This window comes from Urocampus carinirostris, chromosome 3 (genome assembly GCF_059441175.1).
Source record: "Urocampus carinirostris isolate Australia breed hairy pipefish chromosome 3, RoL_Ucar_1.0, whole genome shotgun sequence".
Lineage (NCBI taxonomy): Eukaryota > Metazoa > Chordata > Actinopteri > Syngnathiformes > Syngnathidae > Urocampus > Urocampus carinirostris.
Genome location: NC_142351.1, coordinates 58407823 through 58427189, shown reverse-complemented (window position 1 = coordinate 58427189; position 19367 = coordinate 58407823). Strand labels below are relative to the sequence as shown.

Genomic DNA, 19367 nt, shown 5'->3' with positions numbered 1-19367 from the left:
ACGAAGATAGAACAATACCCCTTTAAAACCCCAAACCCCAACTGAAAACTCAAACATTTGTGAGTATATATATATATACACAGTGACTCATTTCCATTTTACAAAAGCACATTTACATATATATACATATATACGTATATATATATATATATATATATATATATATATATATATATATATATATATATATATATATATATATATATATATATATATATATATATATACGGTTCTTGCTGTCCTTGTTGTCACGTGCTTGTCAATATATCTGCATAAAAGCAAATTGTTGACGCGGGCCGGAAGCCCCGCCCACACGCCGAAGCGCGTATGACAGGATCACGTGGTCGGCGGCACCCGAACACAAGGAAGAGAAAAGAATGGCGATGCTCGGAGGCTTCAGCTCCACACAGCATAAGAAACAAGTCCCGGAATCCAGCAGCGATGTCTCCGAGTTTCTCTGTCCTGTTTGTCTCGAGATCTTTGACAGCCCCGTCACGACACAATGCGGCCACACGTGAGTGCAGTCCGGCACTTTTTGTCCTCGTTTTGACAGGGTTTTTTTTCCATTGGACATATTGTCTGGTGCGAATAAAGCGTCGTCTCAGAAGACTAATTTCAAAATTAAGTGTTTTTTTAACCGTTGGCGTTGTGCTTCTAGCACACTTCTGTTGATATGATTTTTCCGAGGCCTTTGTAGCATAATGCTGACGTGCCTGACTGTTGAACGCTTTTCTTTGACAGATCACTACCCTGCCCCCTCTTTCTTTAAACCCACGCCTATACGCTACGACGGATAACCAATTCATTGTATTCCTTTAGGCCGTTAGATTCGATCAAATACATTATTCATTCACGTTATTTGTGATAAGTCTCTTTTATTTAGCCCAACCGCTGTTTGTTCGCTCGGTTTCAGTTTTGTTTACATCAAACAAACCTACCATGGGAGTTGTAGTCTTTTTATGCTTCTGCGTAGACCACTTCAGTAAGGCATAAAACTACAAACACGTGCCATTTCAATAAGATTATTACTCTACTGGTACTCGATAGCTTTAAGATGGGTTTTCTTATTGCTTTCAATCAATAATATATTAAAACAATCACTTTTATTCAACAACGCGGATGACACCGGTGCTGAATGTATTGCCTTTTTGTCATTGATCACATCATAGTGTGCATTGATTACATAGAGATTTAACGTCAAACATCAAAGTGTTTTTGTCTTTACAATCCTTCCCAACAGCAGTTTTCATTTAGATCGGGGATCGGCAACCTAAAATGTCAAAAGACTCATAATGGATCAAAGAAAATATAGCCAACAAATTTGTCTGTAGAAGCAAAAAATGTAAAGCATTTAATTAACATATTTTATATGTAAAAGGAGAATGCGACTCCTACTTATAATTGTCATTCAATATCTATTCTAAATGTTTTATAACGCTTTGGAAAATATGAAGAACATTTCTGTTGTATTTGTCTTAGAGAAAAAGAAAAACACAATTTCAAAAAAAGTATATGGCTTGAGGGATCCACTAGGGCAGCGTGAAAGAGCCACATGTGGCTCTAGAGATGGAGGTTGCTGACCACCGGTTAAGATCAAAGTAGATGCCCCATTTTTTCAGATTGCATTATTTTAATACATTAACTAAACAAATGACAGTGTATATAACACTGTATAAAAAAACACCTGAAGTCATTTCAAACTGATGTCACTGTAGAATTCAGCCATTTTTGAAAGCGTGGGATGTTCATCATGGCTGCTGCACTTCTCTTTTTTGACTCCTTTCACTTAATTACCTGTGTTTTTCTTCACCTCAGTTTCTGCCAGAGCTGTTTGCAAAAGTGTTTGCGGCCACAGAAACCAGCATGCGCAGTGTGCCGCGCTGCCCTTGGCCACTGCACTAAAGCTGTGGCGCTCGAGGCCTTGATCCAATCGTCTGTGGCAGCGTGCAAAGGGTGTGGAGCGCAGGTATGCTTTGTTTGAATCTTGAATAGATAGATAGATAGATAGATAGATAGATACTTTGTTCATCCCCGAAGGGAAATTCACATTTCCAGCAGCATCCCTGAGCTGAGAACAAACAATCGAGAACAATCGAAAATAACACGGGAGCTGCTGGAGTGGCTGCCATTCGTGACGGCGCCGGAAGAAACGATTCAATTTGAATCATGTACAAACAAACAAACAAAATATTTATGTTTCAATAAGTGGAAAATGGGGGGAAAATAATTTCTCATACTGAAATAACCAGGTAAAACTAATTTTAAGTTACCTGAATGTTGTGCCATCTCACCTTTCCCACTCTCTCTCCTGCAGTTGACTTGCTGCTGCTCGCTCCTGAAACTAATACTATCACCTGTATATCATTTCACATGTTATTTTCACACTGAAAGAGGGCGCTCTAGGCCTGTGTTGATAATTTCAATCTTATCCTACGATGCAACGGTAATCCATCCATCTTCTGACCGTTTATCTTCACTAGGTGACCCCAGTGATAAACCACCCATGACTAGTGTCGACCACATTACTGTAAAAAAGTAAGAAGTCCACCACCATCTCCCTGGTCTTGGTGGTGTTCAGGTGCAGGTGGTTAGCGTTGCTCCATTGGACAAAGTCCTGAATCAATTTCCTGTACTCCTTCTCCTGCCCACTTCTGATACATCCCACGATAGCAGTGTCATCAGCAAACTTCTGCACGTGGCAGGACTCAGAGTTGTACTGAAAGTCTGACGTGTACAGGGTGAATAGGAACGGAGAGCGCATGGTCCCGTGCGGCGATCCTGTGCTGCTGACCACAGTGTCCAATGTACAGCCCCCCTGTTTCACATACTGGGGTCTGCCTGTCAGGTAGTCCGTAATTCATGCTACAAGGTGTGAGCTTACTCCCATCTCTGTCGGTTTGCCACTAAGTAGCAGAGGTTATATGATGTTGAAGGCACTGGAGAAGTCCAAAAATGTAATCCTCACAGCACCCTTGCCCCTGTCCAGGTGAGAGAGGGATCGGTGTAGCATGTAGACTATAGCATCCTCCACTCCCACCTTCTCCTGGTAGGCAAATTGCAGAGGGTCGATTGCATGGCGGACCTGTGGCCTCAGGTGGTGCAGCAGCAACTGCTTCATGGTTTTCATCACGTGATGTCAGGGCTACCGACCTGAAGTTGTTGAGTTCCTCAGGTCTTGATTTCTTTGGGACTGGGATGATGCAGGATGTTTTCCACAGCTGGGGGACCCTCCCCTGTTCCAGGCTCAGGTTGAAGATGCGCTCTAGAGGCTCTCCGCGCAGGCCTTCAGCAGTCGGGGGGATACTCAATCTGGACCAGCTGCCTTGCTGGTTCGCAGTCTCCTCAGCTCTCCACACACCTGGGTTGCAGTTATCATGAGTGGGGGATGTCCTCCTCCATGCTGGTGTCTTTAGGGGGAGGGACAGCTGCAGTACTCTGGGGTGAGAACGAGTTGGGGTGGTCAAACCTGTTTAAAAAGTTGTTTAACTGGTTAACCCTCCCAACATCTACGTCCACAGCCACACCCCGCTTGGTGCTGCAGCCGGTGATGGTCTTCATCCCTTCCCACACCTCCTTTATGCTGTTATTCTGCAGCTTTTTCTCCAACTTCCCCCTGTACTACTCCTTTACTTCCCGGAGCTGGACTCTGAGCTCCCTCCGTACTCGTTTTAGCTCCTGCTGATCGCCATCTTTAAATGCTCTCTTCTTTTGGTTCAGAAGGCACTTGATTTCGCTCGTGATCCAGGGCTTGTTGTTTGCATAGCAGCGTACAGTTCTTACTCGAACAACATTGTCCATACAGAAGTTGACGTAGTCAGTAGTGCAGTTTGACACCTCCTCAATGTCCCCACTGCTGAACCCTTGAAGGACATCCCAGTCAGTACATTCATAGCAGTCTCTCAGGGCCTGCTCTGCCTCAATAGACCATTTCCTGAATGAGCGTGTGGTTTTTGGTAGCCTCCTTACTTTTGGTTTGTAATGAGGTTCAAGCAGAATGAGGTTGTGGTCTCCTTTCCCAAGGGCAGGCAGTGGCGTAGCACTGTATGCATCCTTTATGTTTGCATACAGCAGGTCAACAGTCCTATTACCCCTTGTTTTGCTGTCCACATACTGGAGGAAAGAGGGCAGTGTTGTATCCAGAGTCATGTGATTGAAGTCCCCAGAGATTAACATGACTGCCTCGGGGTGCTGTGTTTGTAGTTTGGCAACAGCGGAGTGGATGACGCCACACGCCTCTTCCGCATCAGCGCACGGTGGGATGTAAACAATAACAGCAATGGTGTGTCCAAACTCTCTGGGCAAGTAATAGGGACGCAAACTTGCAGCCAAAAGTTCGACATCACAGCAGCAGATAGAAATCTTTGTGTTTACATGCAGCACGTAGATAGCGAGTCCGCCTCCTCTCCGCTTCCTGCAGGCTTTTGTGTGTTTGTCTGCCCTAACAGCGCAGAAACCGGGTAGCTCGACGTTATTGTCCGGGATGATAGACTTGAGCCACGTTTCCGTAAAGCAAAGCAAACTGCACTTCCTGTATGCTTTGATGTTTTTCACGAGCACAGCCAGTTCGTTGATCTTTTTTGGTAGCGCGTTACTCTCAAAGTAAATGAAATGAAATTAAATGAATGAAATGATCTGCATTTATATAGCGCTTTTCAAGTCAATTACTTCCCAAAGCGCTTTACATTGTGCTTCACATTTCCCAATAGCGGCCGTGATCTGTGCAGCCATGTAAGGCGCTAACCTGCTTATTGGGGGTAATTGGGGGTTCAATGTCTTACCCAAGGACACTTCGACATGTAACACGGACAAGCCGGGATTCGAACTGGGATCCCTTAATCCTAAAACGATCGCTCTACCTCCTGAGCTACTGCAGTTACAAAGTATTGTATACATCTGTATTGAAGCAAAACCCCTAATAGTGCTCTAAAATAGCCAAATAATACAATAAATAGAAAAAAAACTTACACCAACCTGTGGAGGCAGTGAAACCTTCATATTTTTTGGCTGTGCAGTCTTGAGTGCTTGCAAAAGAATACTTGGTTGAGACACTACATATCCATTTTGTCTCCTGGCTTCTTCCGAGGAAGCGTGACAGGAAATGATTGAGAAGCACTGCGTTACATAAATCTTTTCTTCGAACAGCAACAGCGTTCCGGAAACAAGTTTCTATCCTATGCGTTACCAAAAACGCTGCCCACAACAGTCCCGATCACTCTCTTTCTTACTTTTTTCCCCCCATATATTTTTTTGTCTAACTGGGAGCAACTTGTGCGGTTCAGAATTATTCTTTGAAAACTAGTATAGATTTTTAGACACACATGCACAATAAGAAACAAGAGAATATAAGCAAGCACATACTTCAAAAAAATTGGATAAATACACTGATAGCACAGGGTTGTTAGATAAGATTTTTGTTTGATACAAAATAAGTGGATTAGATCTAAAATAAGGGATCAGCTTCGACTGTAGCCTCTTTTCCACAGTACCATTGCCGCACCGTTAGGCCGGCAACACTGCTGACCGGCTGATTTGTTTTTCCAGTACAGGTTCCCAACAGGATGTGGGGAGGATAATTTTGAGTTAGGTTTTGGTTCTACAGCTCATGCATCAAATGGCTGTAATTTGGCGGCCAAATTGTACATTCGCTTTTAACATGAAACTTTATTTCCATGTGATCAAGAAAGACTGAAAGCGATAGTTGTACTTAAGCGAGCACACCTGCGAGAAAGAAAGGAGCTTTGTCGATTAAAATTCGATGCTTTGTGATTCTTTTTAGCTGCTGCTGGATTTTGTCCTCCACTAGTATGTGAAACACCAAAACCTCCACGTTTGACATTTGAGTTTGCCATTGGACCTCGATTGCTAAATAGAAAACTCTAATCTCCCGGTTTGGCTTTGGCACCCAAAGTAAATGAATGAATAGCCTTGATTGTCATTATACAGTAGTACAATGAGATCGGAGGGCTTCTCCTTTCAGTGCAAAGTAAGACAAACATCTAATCAAAAGACAGGAACGCTGTTGAAATGGGAGCAATACCTACCTATGTCTGCAAATAACAAGATTGCGCCTCACAGCAGCCAGAATAGAACATTGTTGGAGATTGGTCCATGAGGACGCTCTGTTAGACCCATATGGTGCAAAAAATGGAATGATTAATACTGTATCTGGGTTATAGAATTGGCGCTAGAGTACAGAACCCGATCCGTGGAAAAGCGGCATATACGGAAGAAGTTGTGTTTGTCTTATTCTAAAGTTGGGTTCTTAATGTGTTGTTTTAATCATTTAGGTTGGCCTTTCCCAGATGAGGTTCCACACAGGCGCTTGCCCAAAGTACCAGGAGTACATTGAGGAAGGCGTTAGGACTACTGCCCAGAGCCAGCCTGCTATCATCAGGTCAGGAAATAAAGACAATCTCAAATCATTGAGTAACTATTCAACATTGTTTTTATTTTAAAAGTTGCGTTTTTCCAAACTATTGTCTTTCAGTCTTGATTTTATTTTTTTAAATAAATAAAAGGTATCCCGCAATCAATTGATACAGTTCTGAAAGTGGTGTGTCTCTAAAGTAGTTGTACCTTGTTTAAACACATAATAGGTAAGACTATACATTTGTTTTAGTGGAAAGTTATACAATATAAGAAATATACTCGCTTAAATATTTATATCAGCCTTAAGTATTTGACACAGAAACATGAAATTTGATTTTTTTTTTTTTTTTAATGCTACAAAATGAGCGAGTTGTGTTATTGCCGTTGATAACAACGTAGTGAACATTGTTTCCAATGGGATTAGACATGGCTCTCAAGAATAAACATGTAATAAAGACTTAGAAGATCAACATAAGATAAAGATAATATATTTACCTGGTAGTGAATGGAGTCTGGTCTACTGGTAAGCTGTAAGCGCATTGTAACAATAGTGCACAGAAAAATAGCGCAGTAGCAATGATTGTCAGACAGTGACAATGATCCAAACGCTTGATAATAATCAAAATAAATTAACCCCAGATTTATAAGCAATCTTCTTTTCAAGTGTTTGATAGTCAAAATGGAGAATAATAGTGCACACGTACTCCATAATATTAAGAATATACCAACCCTGGCATTTTAATAATCTTCCTTGCAAGTGCTCAATAGTCAAAGTTCAACTACGTATTCTTCAATGCAAAGAATAATAAATGAAAACAGAAGTAACACTAATTACAAATAAACATTAAAATGATTTTCTTGCTGTGCATTTTAAAATGACAAAACAATGAAATCCCACTGTAAAATACATTGTGACCGAGATCAATGTTTTTGTCATCACAGTCCAGTGCCAAATCGTTACACTTTTACCTGCCCGTACTGCAACTGTCAGAACTTCGATCAAGACGGCCTGGTTGAGCACTGCACAACCCAGCATGCCCGAGACTCGCGGCAAGTGGTGAGAAATTGTTTTCTTGCTTTCCTGTCATGTAAATCACGCACAGCGTTCATATAATCCGTAACTGTCTTGTGCAGGTATGCCCTATCTGTGCCTCCATGCCGTGGGGTGACCCTAACTACCGGAGCACTGACTTCTTCCAACATCTGAAGATTAGACACACTTTTTCATACGACACCTTCGTTGTAAGTTGATGCCTTCAACATTCCAAACACTTTGTGTACTGCAGTCAAAAGTAACGCATCGTTTCTTCACGTTGTGCGCAGGATTACTCTACGGACGAGCACACCATGATCCAGGAGGCTTTACAGCGCTCCCTTCTGGACAACTGAAGTGTAACAAAAACACTCTGGATAAAGGGAGGATGGAAATGTGACGTCTTAAAATGAAGACTGTGGTCATAAGAATGATGGCTAGCTACTTGAGTTTCACAAAAGATTGTATACATGACTTTTAAGGTATATTATGACCGTATCGTAAAAAACCCTTGCAACACACTTTTAAAGGGTGTATAATCTGATGCGTGTGTTGCTGGTGTCATCGTGTCATCTTCCTAACCAGTGCAGCCGATTTGAATATCTACTAACCCATAAAGCAGTTCATTAGGTAATGGCAACATGTCATCAAACTAACTATTTGCAAATCACATTCCTTGTCAATACAAGGGTAGAGTACTACCAGTAAATGGCAAAACTGACTTCATTGAAGAGTAAAAGATATTAATTTATGGAAATGCCACGGTGTGGGTGCTTTTCCTTTTGTTTATATACATTTTTTACATCTTTGTATACAGTATGTGGGTGTTCTGGAGAGAAAATAAGGGTCGCACCTGCATTAGTTTTATTTGAACATCACCCTTGTCTTTGTACTTGTCAGTAGGTGTAAGTCACTTCCTTCCAAAATCAGGGCTAGCTGTTCATTCATCCAAAGTCATGCAAGTCTGCTGTGGTTATTACGTGCAGGCACCATTTTGGTAATTAGAATTCAATTTGGTAAACCAATGTGTATGTGTTTTTGCCACTGGAGGGCAGTAGAGTCCTATTTATGGAGGTCAGTGAATAGATTATAAGAACTGACGTACATAAATGTGCCCTACCAATACTCACGAGATCTTGAAGTAGTCTGACTACAGCATAATTGCGTGTATTTGTCCCGCAGAATAACAATTGCTTTACACCTGTTTATTTTGCAGGAAATCAGACGTACTATTTTTTGTTTGGTCACTCGACACCATAGTTGGCATACGCTTTGTTACTTAAGACCGTTCTGTAAAAATCTAAATAAAAGTACAGTCTTATGCTTCCATGTGAATGCCAGCAGATTGTTACGACACTATTTTAGTTTAATGTCTTTATGTCAATGTTAGTGTTCACTGATTTGTTTTTCTTTTTTTTTCAAGTATTTACTTGGATTATGAAAAAATCAAGCGGTTATAGTCACTCTGCACAATAAACCCAGATGAAGTAGCTGTAGCGATATGTGTGTTTTGTCACTTGCATTTGACATGTTAAACCACTAGTTTATCATGGATTACAGCACAAAAGCTGTAATGCAGGAAGAAAATTCAGGGTTAACACTATTGGGCCAACTCTTCAGTCTCTGGTAGCACAATAACTTTCAAATACGCTACGATGTTTGCATGCATGACCAACTCCGCTAACAATGCATTGTGTGTGACGTCACATGTCCTCTACCGCGCAAGCGGGAGATGATGGTAAACAAACAAGAGACAGTTAAAAGTCACAGGAGATGCATATAAGTCACATTTTTTTGGGGGGGTAAATGTGAAAGATCTCACAAAAACGTCCAATTTCACCCAAAAATGTTGTAAGGCTTGACTCTGACAATGCTCAAGCTTATGAATTCCCATTCTTGGGAGTGGGAGCCAAATCTTAAGGCCGCCGAACTGGTCTCTGTTCGCCACTCTGCATGAGAGACAGGGCGCACTGCCCAATAGAGCGCGCCCTACATTTTTAATTAAATCTGAGACTTTTATGTGCGCCTTATGGGCGTGAAAATACGGTATACTGATATTAAAAAGTGCTATCAATCATGTTTAGACACAGATGCACCATTTCTGACTACATGCGTGTTAAGTCACATGTGTCAAACCCGTGGTCTGAGGGCCAAATGCAGCCTGCCACATCAATTGATGTGGCCCACTGTAGCTTACATTTTCTGAGCTTCTAAAAATAAACAGTTTTGAGTTTTTGACCAAAAACTAAATTTGCCCACAATACCTGTTGACTACAATATAATTGCCACTCTACCCCAGTATTTCATATAGAGCTCAATGAGTGCAACTGAGAACTAAATAATCTTAAAAATGTCCAAACTATTATTTATATTGTTACATAGTGATACCTCTACATACAAGACTAATTTGTTCCCAGGTTGTGTTCGTATCTATAATCACCCTTATCTCTCAATATGAAATGACTGAAAAACGATCAATTTGTTCAAAACCATACAGGTTAAAATAAAAAATTAAATGCATTGTCCTGATAGCTAAAACACATTCAATTATTAATTGGACATAATAAAACGAGATAGAGAAGATGATAATAAAATGAATTTAAAGCCCGGTCTCTTGTGATGTCTGGAAATTCTTGTAACTTGGATTTTCTTTGTCGGGCAAAATCTGCTTGAAAGTAGCTTGTATTCAAAATCTTTTGTGACAAGAGTAGCTCATATGTAACGGTATCACTAATGAATATCATATATGTGGAGTGACATTTTTGCAATGCAACTGTCATGTTTATGACTTTAATGAATAATACATTCTTAGTTACTTTACATGACAGAGTAGTTAAATTTGTTTTACATAGTGATTACATTTAGTTACAATTATTAGTTACACGTTCCCCCTTGAGGACAGCCTTTACGCTACCTTAGTAAAAATTAATTTGACGCCTCTTGTGTAAGTGAAGGCACATTGTGATATTCAATAGCTCATGTGACAATCAAAGTTAAACTAATGGTTTTCCAAAAAATAATGTATTAATGGCCCTTTAGTCCGAACATAGCATTTAAATTAAAATGATGTTTCAAAATATGAATTAAGGCAAAATCCATCTGTTTTCATCTCTGGGGGTTGTCATTTTGAGAATGCTGTAGAGTGAAAATGATATCACTGTCTCTTTATGTGAACAAAAACTGACCTATTTTTCTTTTTCAACTCACAATCAAAGTATAGTAGATGCCATTATAATCCCTTACTGGTTTAAAAAAGACAAAAATGTAAATTAATTTTTATGGCACTTATCTTACATGGTAGCCCCCTAAGATCACCTGAGTAGCCAGCGGACTGGTTCTAAAATAGCTCACCAGTGATGGACCATAGAATTTTTCCGGGGAAACTGATTTCTAACTGGCATGAGAAATAATTGAAATGATCAGTGTCTTTGAAGACAGTTTGTTATATCTAGTTCCTCCTAGTGGTACGAAAAAAATTATTAAGTAAATACAAAAACATTGATTTTAAAAATACATGAACTATCATACTAATGTAGATTTTTACTTAAACTCATAGGTGAAGAAATATGTATTTATTTTACATAGTGAAATCCCTACCTAAAGGTCGCAGCGATTATTTGGCATTGGTTTTCCTTCACATTGGACATCGGTACCCTCTAGTGGTTAAAATTAAGAAGCCAGGCCTTGGAAAGACTGTTTTAGTGGTTCATTGGGCTTATATTAACCCGACTTCCAATACCTACAACCTGAGAGATGGGTCCCACAAGGATGTACTTGCCCAAGACACACCACAGGAAATGGTGCCTAGTGGTTAAAGGATCCACCCACTCCACGCAATAACATGACAATAACATTGTTACAACATAGTAATGAAATGAGTTGCTGTTTTAGAAGCTCTCTGTTCAAAAAGGTTGGCGATTGCTGCTGCAAACGATAACACACAAATTGAGAAAGAGGCACAGACTAAACGTGATGAAATGTATCAATGATTGTTTCCATTTTTCAAGGTTATTAGTATTGTGTTTATATATTATATTAATATCTCTTAAATCACACTTTAGAATGTATTTCAGATCCACTTCAACACTGCAAAAAGTCAAAATCATAAAAGAGAAGAAATCATCTCTTAGGGTCTTACTATTTAAACATCAAAAAGAAAACGAAAAGACAAAAATCCAGGAAGTGCTGTCACACCAACATATGTGTTGCATGCTATTTATTGCACGCAGTTGTGCTAAACCAATGATGCAACTTTGCGCTTTGGTCTGTTGTCTACGGGGAGATGAAACCCTCTCATCTCCATTCCATTCTATGCAAATATAACAGCAAATTGATATTACACTTTCTCACCTAGCACTGTAGAGGATCGCACCCGACAAACTTCTTGATGTCGCCCCCCTTTCTAGTTTTGCTCTCGGCAGATAGAGGGGAAGATGTAAGCTGCGAGAGGACTAACGAGACGCTTGAGCGCTTCTGGGCAGGAAGGAAGTGGAGCCGAAAAACAAGGCAGCCAGAGATCTTTCTTGTCTGTTTGGTGGAGGTGCTATAAATGGAGGAGGGGGAGGGGCAAGGTAGGGAATAGGAAGAAAATCAGGGGAAAAAAAAGAAAGGAAGTGAACACACTGAATAAAAAATTTCATAAAGTTCAGTGAGCGCCGTCTTTGATGCAAGACTTTGCTACTGAGTCTGCGGGCTCTGTGGAGGCAGCAATTAATGCTACATGTAGCCGGAGGCCAGCTGCAAGAGGTGTCGTCTTTCGGTTTTTGGTTTTTCTCGGTTTGCATTGCTATTCTACATCCAAGCAACCTTCCTGCACTCACCATTTGTTGTTGTGTTGCCCACCTTGAACTTGCGCATGAACTCAATTGTTTGCTCAGCATTTTAAGACACATGTTAAAATGTCGTTTTGAACGGTGCCCTTGGGCAACTATGTTTCAGGTGAAAATCCTTTGTTTTTGCGTTTTCTTTTAGGCTCAATATGTATCCTTTGAGCATTTCCCAGGCCCGGGAGTGAAAAAAAGCAATCAACATTGCCATTTAATTTCAAACCGCAATATGTTAATTATAGGGCAGCACGGCGGCGCAGTGGTTAGCGCATGTGCGGCACAGTTCATGTCATGGGAACCTCCTGCGTGGGTTCAAATCCAGCTCCAGACTTCCTGTGCGGAGTTTTTATGTTCTCCCCGTGCTTGCGTGGGTTTCCTCCGGGCACTCCGGTTTCCTCCCACGTTCCAAAGACATGCATTTCAGGTGAATTGGCGGGTCCAAATTGTCCCTAGGATTGAATGAGCGAGTGAGTTGTCTGTCCCCGTGTGCCCTGCGATTGGCTGGCAACCAGTTCAGGGTGTCCCCTGCCCACTGCCCGATGATTGCTGGGATGGGCTCCAGCACCCCCGCGACCCTACTGAGGATAAGCGGTGCAGCTGATGAGATGATGAGATGAATATGTTAATTATCTCTTACATTCCATTTTGTCGTGGATGATTCACACCAAACCTCCTCGCTGATATGATATAATCCTTTATCATCTAAGAGTGTATAAATCAGTAATTTTAAAAGGACCAAATCCTGGCATTTTTACAACTGGAACGTTTTATCAGGAAAATGGCACACTAAAGGGATGTTTAAATATTTGGGGGTTTCAAGACCTACCTCTTTGTTAGAGCTTAGAGGGCTTGTGATTTTCCATCCAGTTCAGTGCAGTTTACTTCAGGCAGGCCACAATGGCACACTTCAACGGCATGAACCAAAAAAATGCGCTCTTCCAGCCTTTGCTTACAGTAATAGTTAACTGGGTGGATCGTGGCCACAACCCTGCATTTCATTTCAGGTCAACCAAAAAGTGCCTGATGCAGATCTCACCTCGCAGCAATATGGTATTGGGGTTAATAGATTGGGCAAGTGCAGTTCATTCTAGGCGTAAATACAGTATCGACAAAGAGAAAAGAGCCACCCGGCCCAAAAAAAGTGTGTTTTTTCGGTCTCTGCTGGCAGCAATATGCAATTGGGTATAATAGATTGTGGAATTCTAAGGACCCCGCAATGAGCTGAGACCGTGAAGTACGAATTGCGAAGTAGCGAGGGATGTCATAGTTCACTGATCCCTTAACCGCTAGGCTCAAAGGGGCATCACTTCCTGTTGTGTGTCTTGGGCAAGTATAGCCTGAAAAATAACCCAATTTTCTGCCATTAGGATAAGATTAATGTATTATTTTATTAAATTTTAACACAGTGTATAGGCCAGATTAAATAACATGTATGGCATATGTGGCCCACAGGCCATAATTTAACTCCTGTTCCATCACATGAGAAAAACTGCACCAAGATGAAGAATCATTTGAAAAGTTCTGGGCGCACGTTCCTCCCGTTGTAAATTTGCTGAGCAGGTATCTTCCGTGCGGGCGCGGGCCTTGCGAGCGGAGCGCTGGGAGTTTGTTCACCGCCAAATTCCTCAAAGTCAGGGAAACGGGAATGAGCGAGAATCTCGCTACTTGTTCCTCTCAAATGTTTGAACGTAAAGCGCCAGTGGCTTGCCCGACTTCAATCCTGGATCTTCGCCGACTCCTCTTCCGCTTTTAAACTCTTAACGGCCTACACACTGCCTCACACACATTTATGCATCCGCTTAGTGTATAACCCAGCATCAACCAGTCCAAAGTTTGATTAAAAAAGGCCTGCAGACAATTTGGCTCTGTATTTGCTTAAACACGACATGTTACCTTATTTTTCCGTCAAATGTGATGTCCTTACAAAACAAAAATGATTGTTCTTAGGCATTAATGTTCGATAAGGTTTGTGTCTGGTGAGGCACAGGCAGATTTACAGATACATCTACCTACATCTTATTCATCTCTAGATTGTCAAAGCTACAAAGCCATAAATAAACCATAGTAGATGATTGTATTTTGTTACATCAACTTAAACGCTAAAAACATAAATTAAAACATCAATAGGTAAGCAATCTTCCATTATTTAAAAGTCCAGGCAATGTAAAATAATTATTGGATGGCTTGTCTTGCTCTCAGCTTTCTAATACTATCACTAGTTCTATTGTTTGGGGCTTAGGTGTGTGCTGAATCACAATACTTGGTCTCACTATCGCCCTCTGCCTTGAGGCCAGAAAAATACGTGCCTCAATCTGCATCTTCAGACTTTCAGCACAGTAATACATTACAAACTAGATGTAATAAAAATATTCTTAGGATAATGTGAAAATGTAGTGATTTTCAAAAAGAAAATCCAAAAATGTTAAAGGTAAATGTGAATGAACTTTAACACAGAATAAATATAAACTATTAATATACTTTTTGTTTAATATTTTCATGATGAAAGATCAGCCACAGCCTCCCCAGACTCCACTGACTGCTCGTCACTGTTCTGAAGTATCCTCGACTCTCCAGAATTTCAAAATCTAGTGTGACTCTTACAGGTACAGACCTGGGTTTGGAGGGGACTCATAAAGTTTGAGATGGGTGGAAAGTTTCCAAAAATCCTAGCTCCTGCAAAAATGTTATCCTGGAAGTGAAAATTAACATCAATGTTTCATGCACCTGTCAAGGGAATTGCTAATCATTATATCCCTAGTTATTTATTTATTTGAGATGTGCACTGCCGCTGTACTAATATTTGAAAGTTCTTTCCTCTAGGGTGTAAACACAAGTGGAGGCAAGTTGAGGGGGCAAGGTCCCTGTTGGGCACCCCAGTGGGCCAAGCCATGCCAATAGACAGAAGTTTCTGTGCCCCTCCCTCTATTTCTTTACCCAAGCAGAAACGCTAAGATGTGCCTGCATGCTCAAGGAGAGGAGGGAGCCCCGCAGCTATTATTCTCCCATTAATTTTTCTATTTGAAATCAAACCTCGGCGGGCCTTTATCGGAGGAGGGGACCACAGTGCTGACAACCTCATCGCAGGCAGTTGAACAAATGTAGCAGCTAGGATGTCCAACAGGGAGGCCCTTTACCTTTACAAATGAAGAGCTCTCCACTTGCTCCAAAGATGTTTTAGCATATATCCATAAACCTTCTTAAAAAAAAAAAAAGGGAAATTGGGATGAGGGATTTTACTTTTGCTGTATACAGTATGTGTCTATGGAATGGACAACTGTATTTGTGGAATCATTTAACGCTGTGGTTCCCCAAGTGGGCACATATGGGGTAGGGGGTTGGGGGTTCGTTGTGAGGAAGAAGGGGGCTGTAAGGGTGCTTTAGGGGGGCGGCAGTCCGAAGTCAAAGTCAGAAGTTTTAACGTTTGTTTGGCGATTTGTACACAACACGTTAGGGCTGCACGATTAACCGAAATCGAATCAACTGTTGTGAAACCGCAAAGCACTGCATTTTTTTCAAGGTTTTGTAGTGAGCGATGGAATTTTGGCCAACAAAAATTGTTACTGTTTGAGTTTGAAAAGCGCTGACCAATCAGATACAGGTTTTGATAACAGCACAAGCCAATAAACCCGATTCAAAGTGTGCAAGCACCTCACTATGCCACACCCACTGTGTGAGCTCATTGAGTGTCATGGCGGACTCCGTAAACATAGACCCGGAGTCAACAAACGAGAAGGAAACGAAGTAGTGTTAATACGTTAGCAGGAATGGTGGGTTCGAATAAATACTTGAATACATGTCTTGCACTGATGAACATGCTGCAGTAGCACATGGTAAATTTTATATTACACTAATTGCAGACATGTCATGTTTTCAGCCTTGAAAGTATATAGAATTTTTTAGTGTGCAATGTTTACCTTTTTATCGTGTGCACGATTTATTTTTGTTGTTGTTTACTTTATTTGGTGTGGGCTATTTTAAGTGCGTACATTTGATCTTTTATACTGTGCACATGTTCTTAATTTTGGCGAGAGTTCATTATTTCCTTTTTTCAAATGGTGTTTATGTTCGATGTTGACTTTGTTTGGTTATGAAGACATGTCAAAATAAATAATTAGAATGTTCTTTTGTCATGTTTTCCTTTGAAAATTCTCCACACCACTATTTTAATTAGCTTGAAGTGCTATTTAGTGCATTTCATAGGGGGTACGTACTTCTATCGATTGAAGAATTGAAAAGTAAAAAAAACAGAAAGCAACCCTAACAAAGCTCGCCAGAAGATGGTGCTGTTTTCTCTAGGTTTAGCATTTCAATATGGTTGAGCGTTAACAAAAACAATATTAACACAGAAAATGTACTTCAGAAAAAAAAATCGCATCGAAATTGCAATACTGGTCGTAGATTAGGATTGGTAGTGCCAGCCTAAAAATTTTTGGGAACTACTGATTTAATGAGAGCGGTCTTTTTTCTTCCGTGCCATGAGACCTTGGCTAGTGTGCCGTAGAAAGTTGCCCAATTTTAACTTGGCAAGAAAGTCTACCAGCTGAGTAACTGTAACGTTCATCCAAATGATTAGGTGTCAGCAGATTACAATTTTGTTTCGTATTTATAAATTTAGTATCTGCTCATGACGTAGTAGAGGGGAAACTGAAAACGTTATAACATAGAAAAAAAATCCTGTAGCAGATGATTTTTGCTTGTTTTAAGTATTTTTTTTTGTATTTCTTTCGAGGAAAGCTTAAGAAAACATCCAACACTTGAAAAAGAGATTAAATATAAAGTAAAATCTCAAATTACAGCACAATTATTAACCAAAATAGATAACCAGTATAATATTCTCAGTCACGGTGGCAATTGGTAATAAAAACCACAAGAACTTCATATTGTTAAATTAGGCAACATCAAATAATATATAAAAAAACATCATTAACTGGTTTCAGGAATACATTTTTCTACATTTTCTCGTGTGCCCTGATATTCATGTTCCATTACAACAAAAGTGCAATACAATTGAAATATCAAAATAAAGTATTTAAGATTTTTTTTTCTCAAAATCTATACTTTTATATTTGGACTGTTATCAAACGCAATATTCTTATTTTTTTACATTTCAGTTGTTTTAAATTTTCAGTACAGCACAATGCATTAACATTTTGTACGTGTGAAATCATTTCAAGGGATATTTGATAAGTGTGATACACTACATTGTATATGCAATTCATTAAATTGAAAATTACTTTAGTGCAGTTACACCCGCTTGTTAACTCTTGAGAGTCCATTCTAAGACTACTTTAAGTTGTATTAAAAATTTGATCAATGATGGAATGCATGGTTGTTTATAGGTATAATTTTTGAGGTGTTACTTGTAAATGACATTTGACAGTGACCATATTTGTCAATTGTACTTTCAGTAACGATACCCACATTGGGAATTGAAAAGAACTGTTTTTGCGGTCTGGGTTTAATTATTGTATAACAATCCAGAGCACATGCAGAAGATCTGGCCTAAGGTGCTGTTAGCAAGCAATGTGTACTGCAGGGTAACCATTTTAGTGAATATGTTTATCGTATTTTCTGCAATAGAAGGCCACTCCCAAAAAGTAGTCTTTTGTGATTTATTTTTTATAAACAAGGGGCATGGAATTAAAACTACAGTAAGCCCTTAGGTTGTGTATAAAAATAAATAAACACATTTAAATCAATATGGATTCTTTCATTGAACGTAAATTATTATAGAAAAATTAAAAGTAATTAATTAATACATGAATTATGACTTTGCTGTCCTCACTCCGAAGTATCCCCCTTTTCACAAGCTTGACAGCCTAGTAAACAACGGCTTCAACCATCATCCTCATATGGATGCTGCAAAAATAAAAACAAAATACAAAAAGGCCCAATAAACTACTAACTATACAACAATTACCAACCAACAACAATTGAAAAAAGAGTACACCATTTTGTGCAAAATGTTACCATAAACAAAATTCTTCATTTAAGTAATCAAAATATGTTTCATACCCGAAAACATTTGTGGTTCAAAGCAACAAGTGAAGGAGATTAGCGATGAACGTTCGAAAGTTGGCGTCTGAGCTGTCGAGGTTATTCGCCTGTCTTTCGTTTCCTTTTTAGCAACAAACAACATGCTTACCGCAAGGGGGCCCTCGAATACCACTTTATATGTTTCTCAAAAGCAGAAAAGTTATTGCATGCAGTATCATTTAATTGTGAAAATACATTTCCAATTTTATTTCAGGTCAAATTTCTGGCCAATTTAGTTTTTAGGCGGCCCTTTCAGTTTGTAAAATACAGTAATCTTTCGACCCTTTACCAAAACGGAATTTATTTGAAATTAATTAAATTAAGCCATCTATCCAGCACAGTTATCTGGTTAGATGAAAATCATACACCTTCTTTCAATCCCGGGCATTCAGTTTTCTGCTAATAACTAAACGCCTTACCTGTTATTACTGGCTTGGAAAAGACCTGTTGACCCCCATTCCTCCACATCTCTTCCATGCACATGCCTGCCTGCACACCACCTCAATGAGTCTCCTTCAATTCCAATCAGGGCTCCTCAACACACTTTCCCCATTTTTCTTGGCAAAAATCGCCGGCGCTTGCTAATCTGTCAATCACGGCTTGTCCCGTTGTGGCGCTGATGGGGGTAGGGGTGGCTGGACCCCCACTCCACCATTTGCTCGTAGCGCAGCAGAGCTCGATGATTAACCAGGCAGGTAGCGAGTCAAAGTGCTGACAGCAAAAACGCATTGACAGCTGATTTGGAAGACAATAGTCACTCTCCCTTTATTTAACTTGTCACGGCAGTCAAAGCATCTTTTTCATGAACAGTTGTGTCAACATTGGGAAAGAAGCAAGACCGAGAAATTTGTTTATGAAAATTTAATGGCTAAATGCTCAAAATTAGTATTAGCACTATTGTCTTGTCAAGTCGAGTCACATTTATTTGTGTCGCTCTTAATCAAAAAAAAAATCTCTAAGGGCTGCACAGACCACCAATACATCCATCCATCCATACATTATCCGCACCGCTTATCCTCAGTAGGGTCGCGGGGTGCTGGAGCCCATCCCAGCTATCTTCGGGCAGTGGGCAGGAGACACCCTGAACTGGTTGCCAGCCAGTC

General features: G+C 40.1%; 1 protein-coding gene across 1 annotated transcript; it reads left to right on the top strand.

Moving 5' to 3' along the window:
• Positions 1-297: 297 nt before the first annotated feature.
• rnf114 (ring finger protein 114) lies at positions 298-8892 on the top strand. Its single transcript, XM_088332724.1, has 6 exons — positions 298-514; positions 1816-1966; positions 6288-6394; positions 7312-7426; positions 7504-7611; positions 7693-8892. The coding sequence occupies exons 1-6, from the start codon at positions 378-380 to the stop codon at positions 7756-7758; spliced, it is 684 nt and encodes a 227-aa protein (XP_088188850.1). The 5' UTR covers positions 298-377; the 3' UTR covers positions 7759-8892.
• The last annotated feature ends 10475 nt before the right edge of the window (positions 8893-19367 follow it).

What these genes read in the sequence shown, in the direction of transcription:
- rnf114 (XM_088332724.1), top strand. Translation starts at nt 378, where the DNA reads ATGGCGATGCTCGGAGGCTTCAGCTCCACACAGCATAAGAAACAAGTC. An exon ending in ACGACACAATGCGGCCACAC is followed by an intron (nt 515 to 1,815) that starts GTGAGTGCAGTC and finishes TCTTCACCTCAG; the next exon opens with TTTCTGCCAGAGCTGTTTGC. An exon ending in CCCGAGACTCGCGGCAAGTG is followed by an intron (nt 7,427 to 7,503) that starts GTGAGAAATTGT and finishes TGTCTTGTGCAG; the next exon opens with GTATGCCCTATCTGTGCCTC.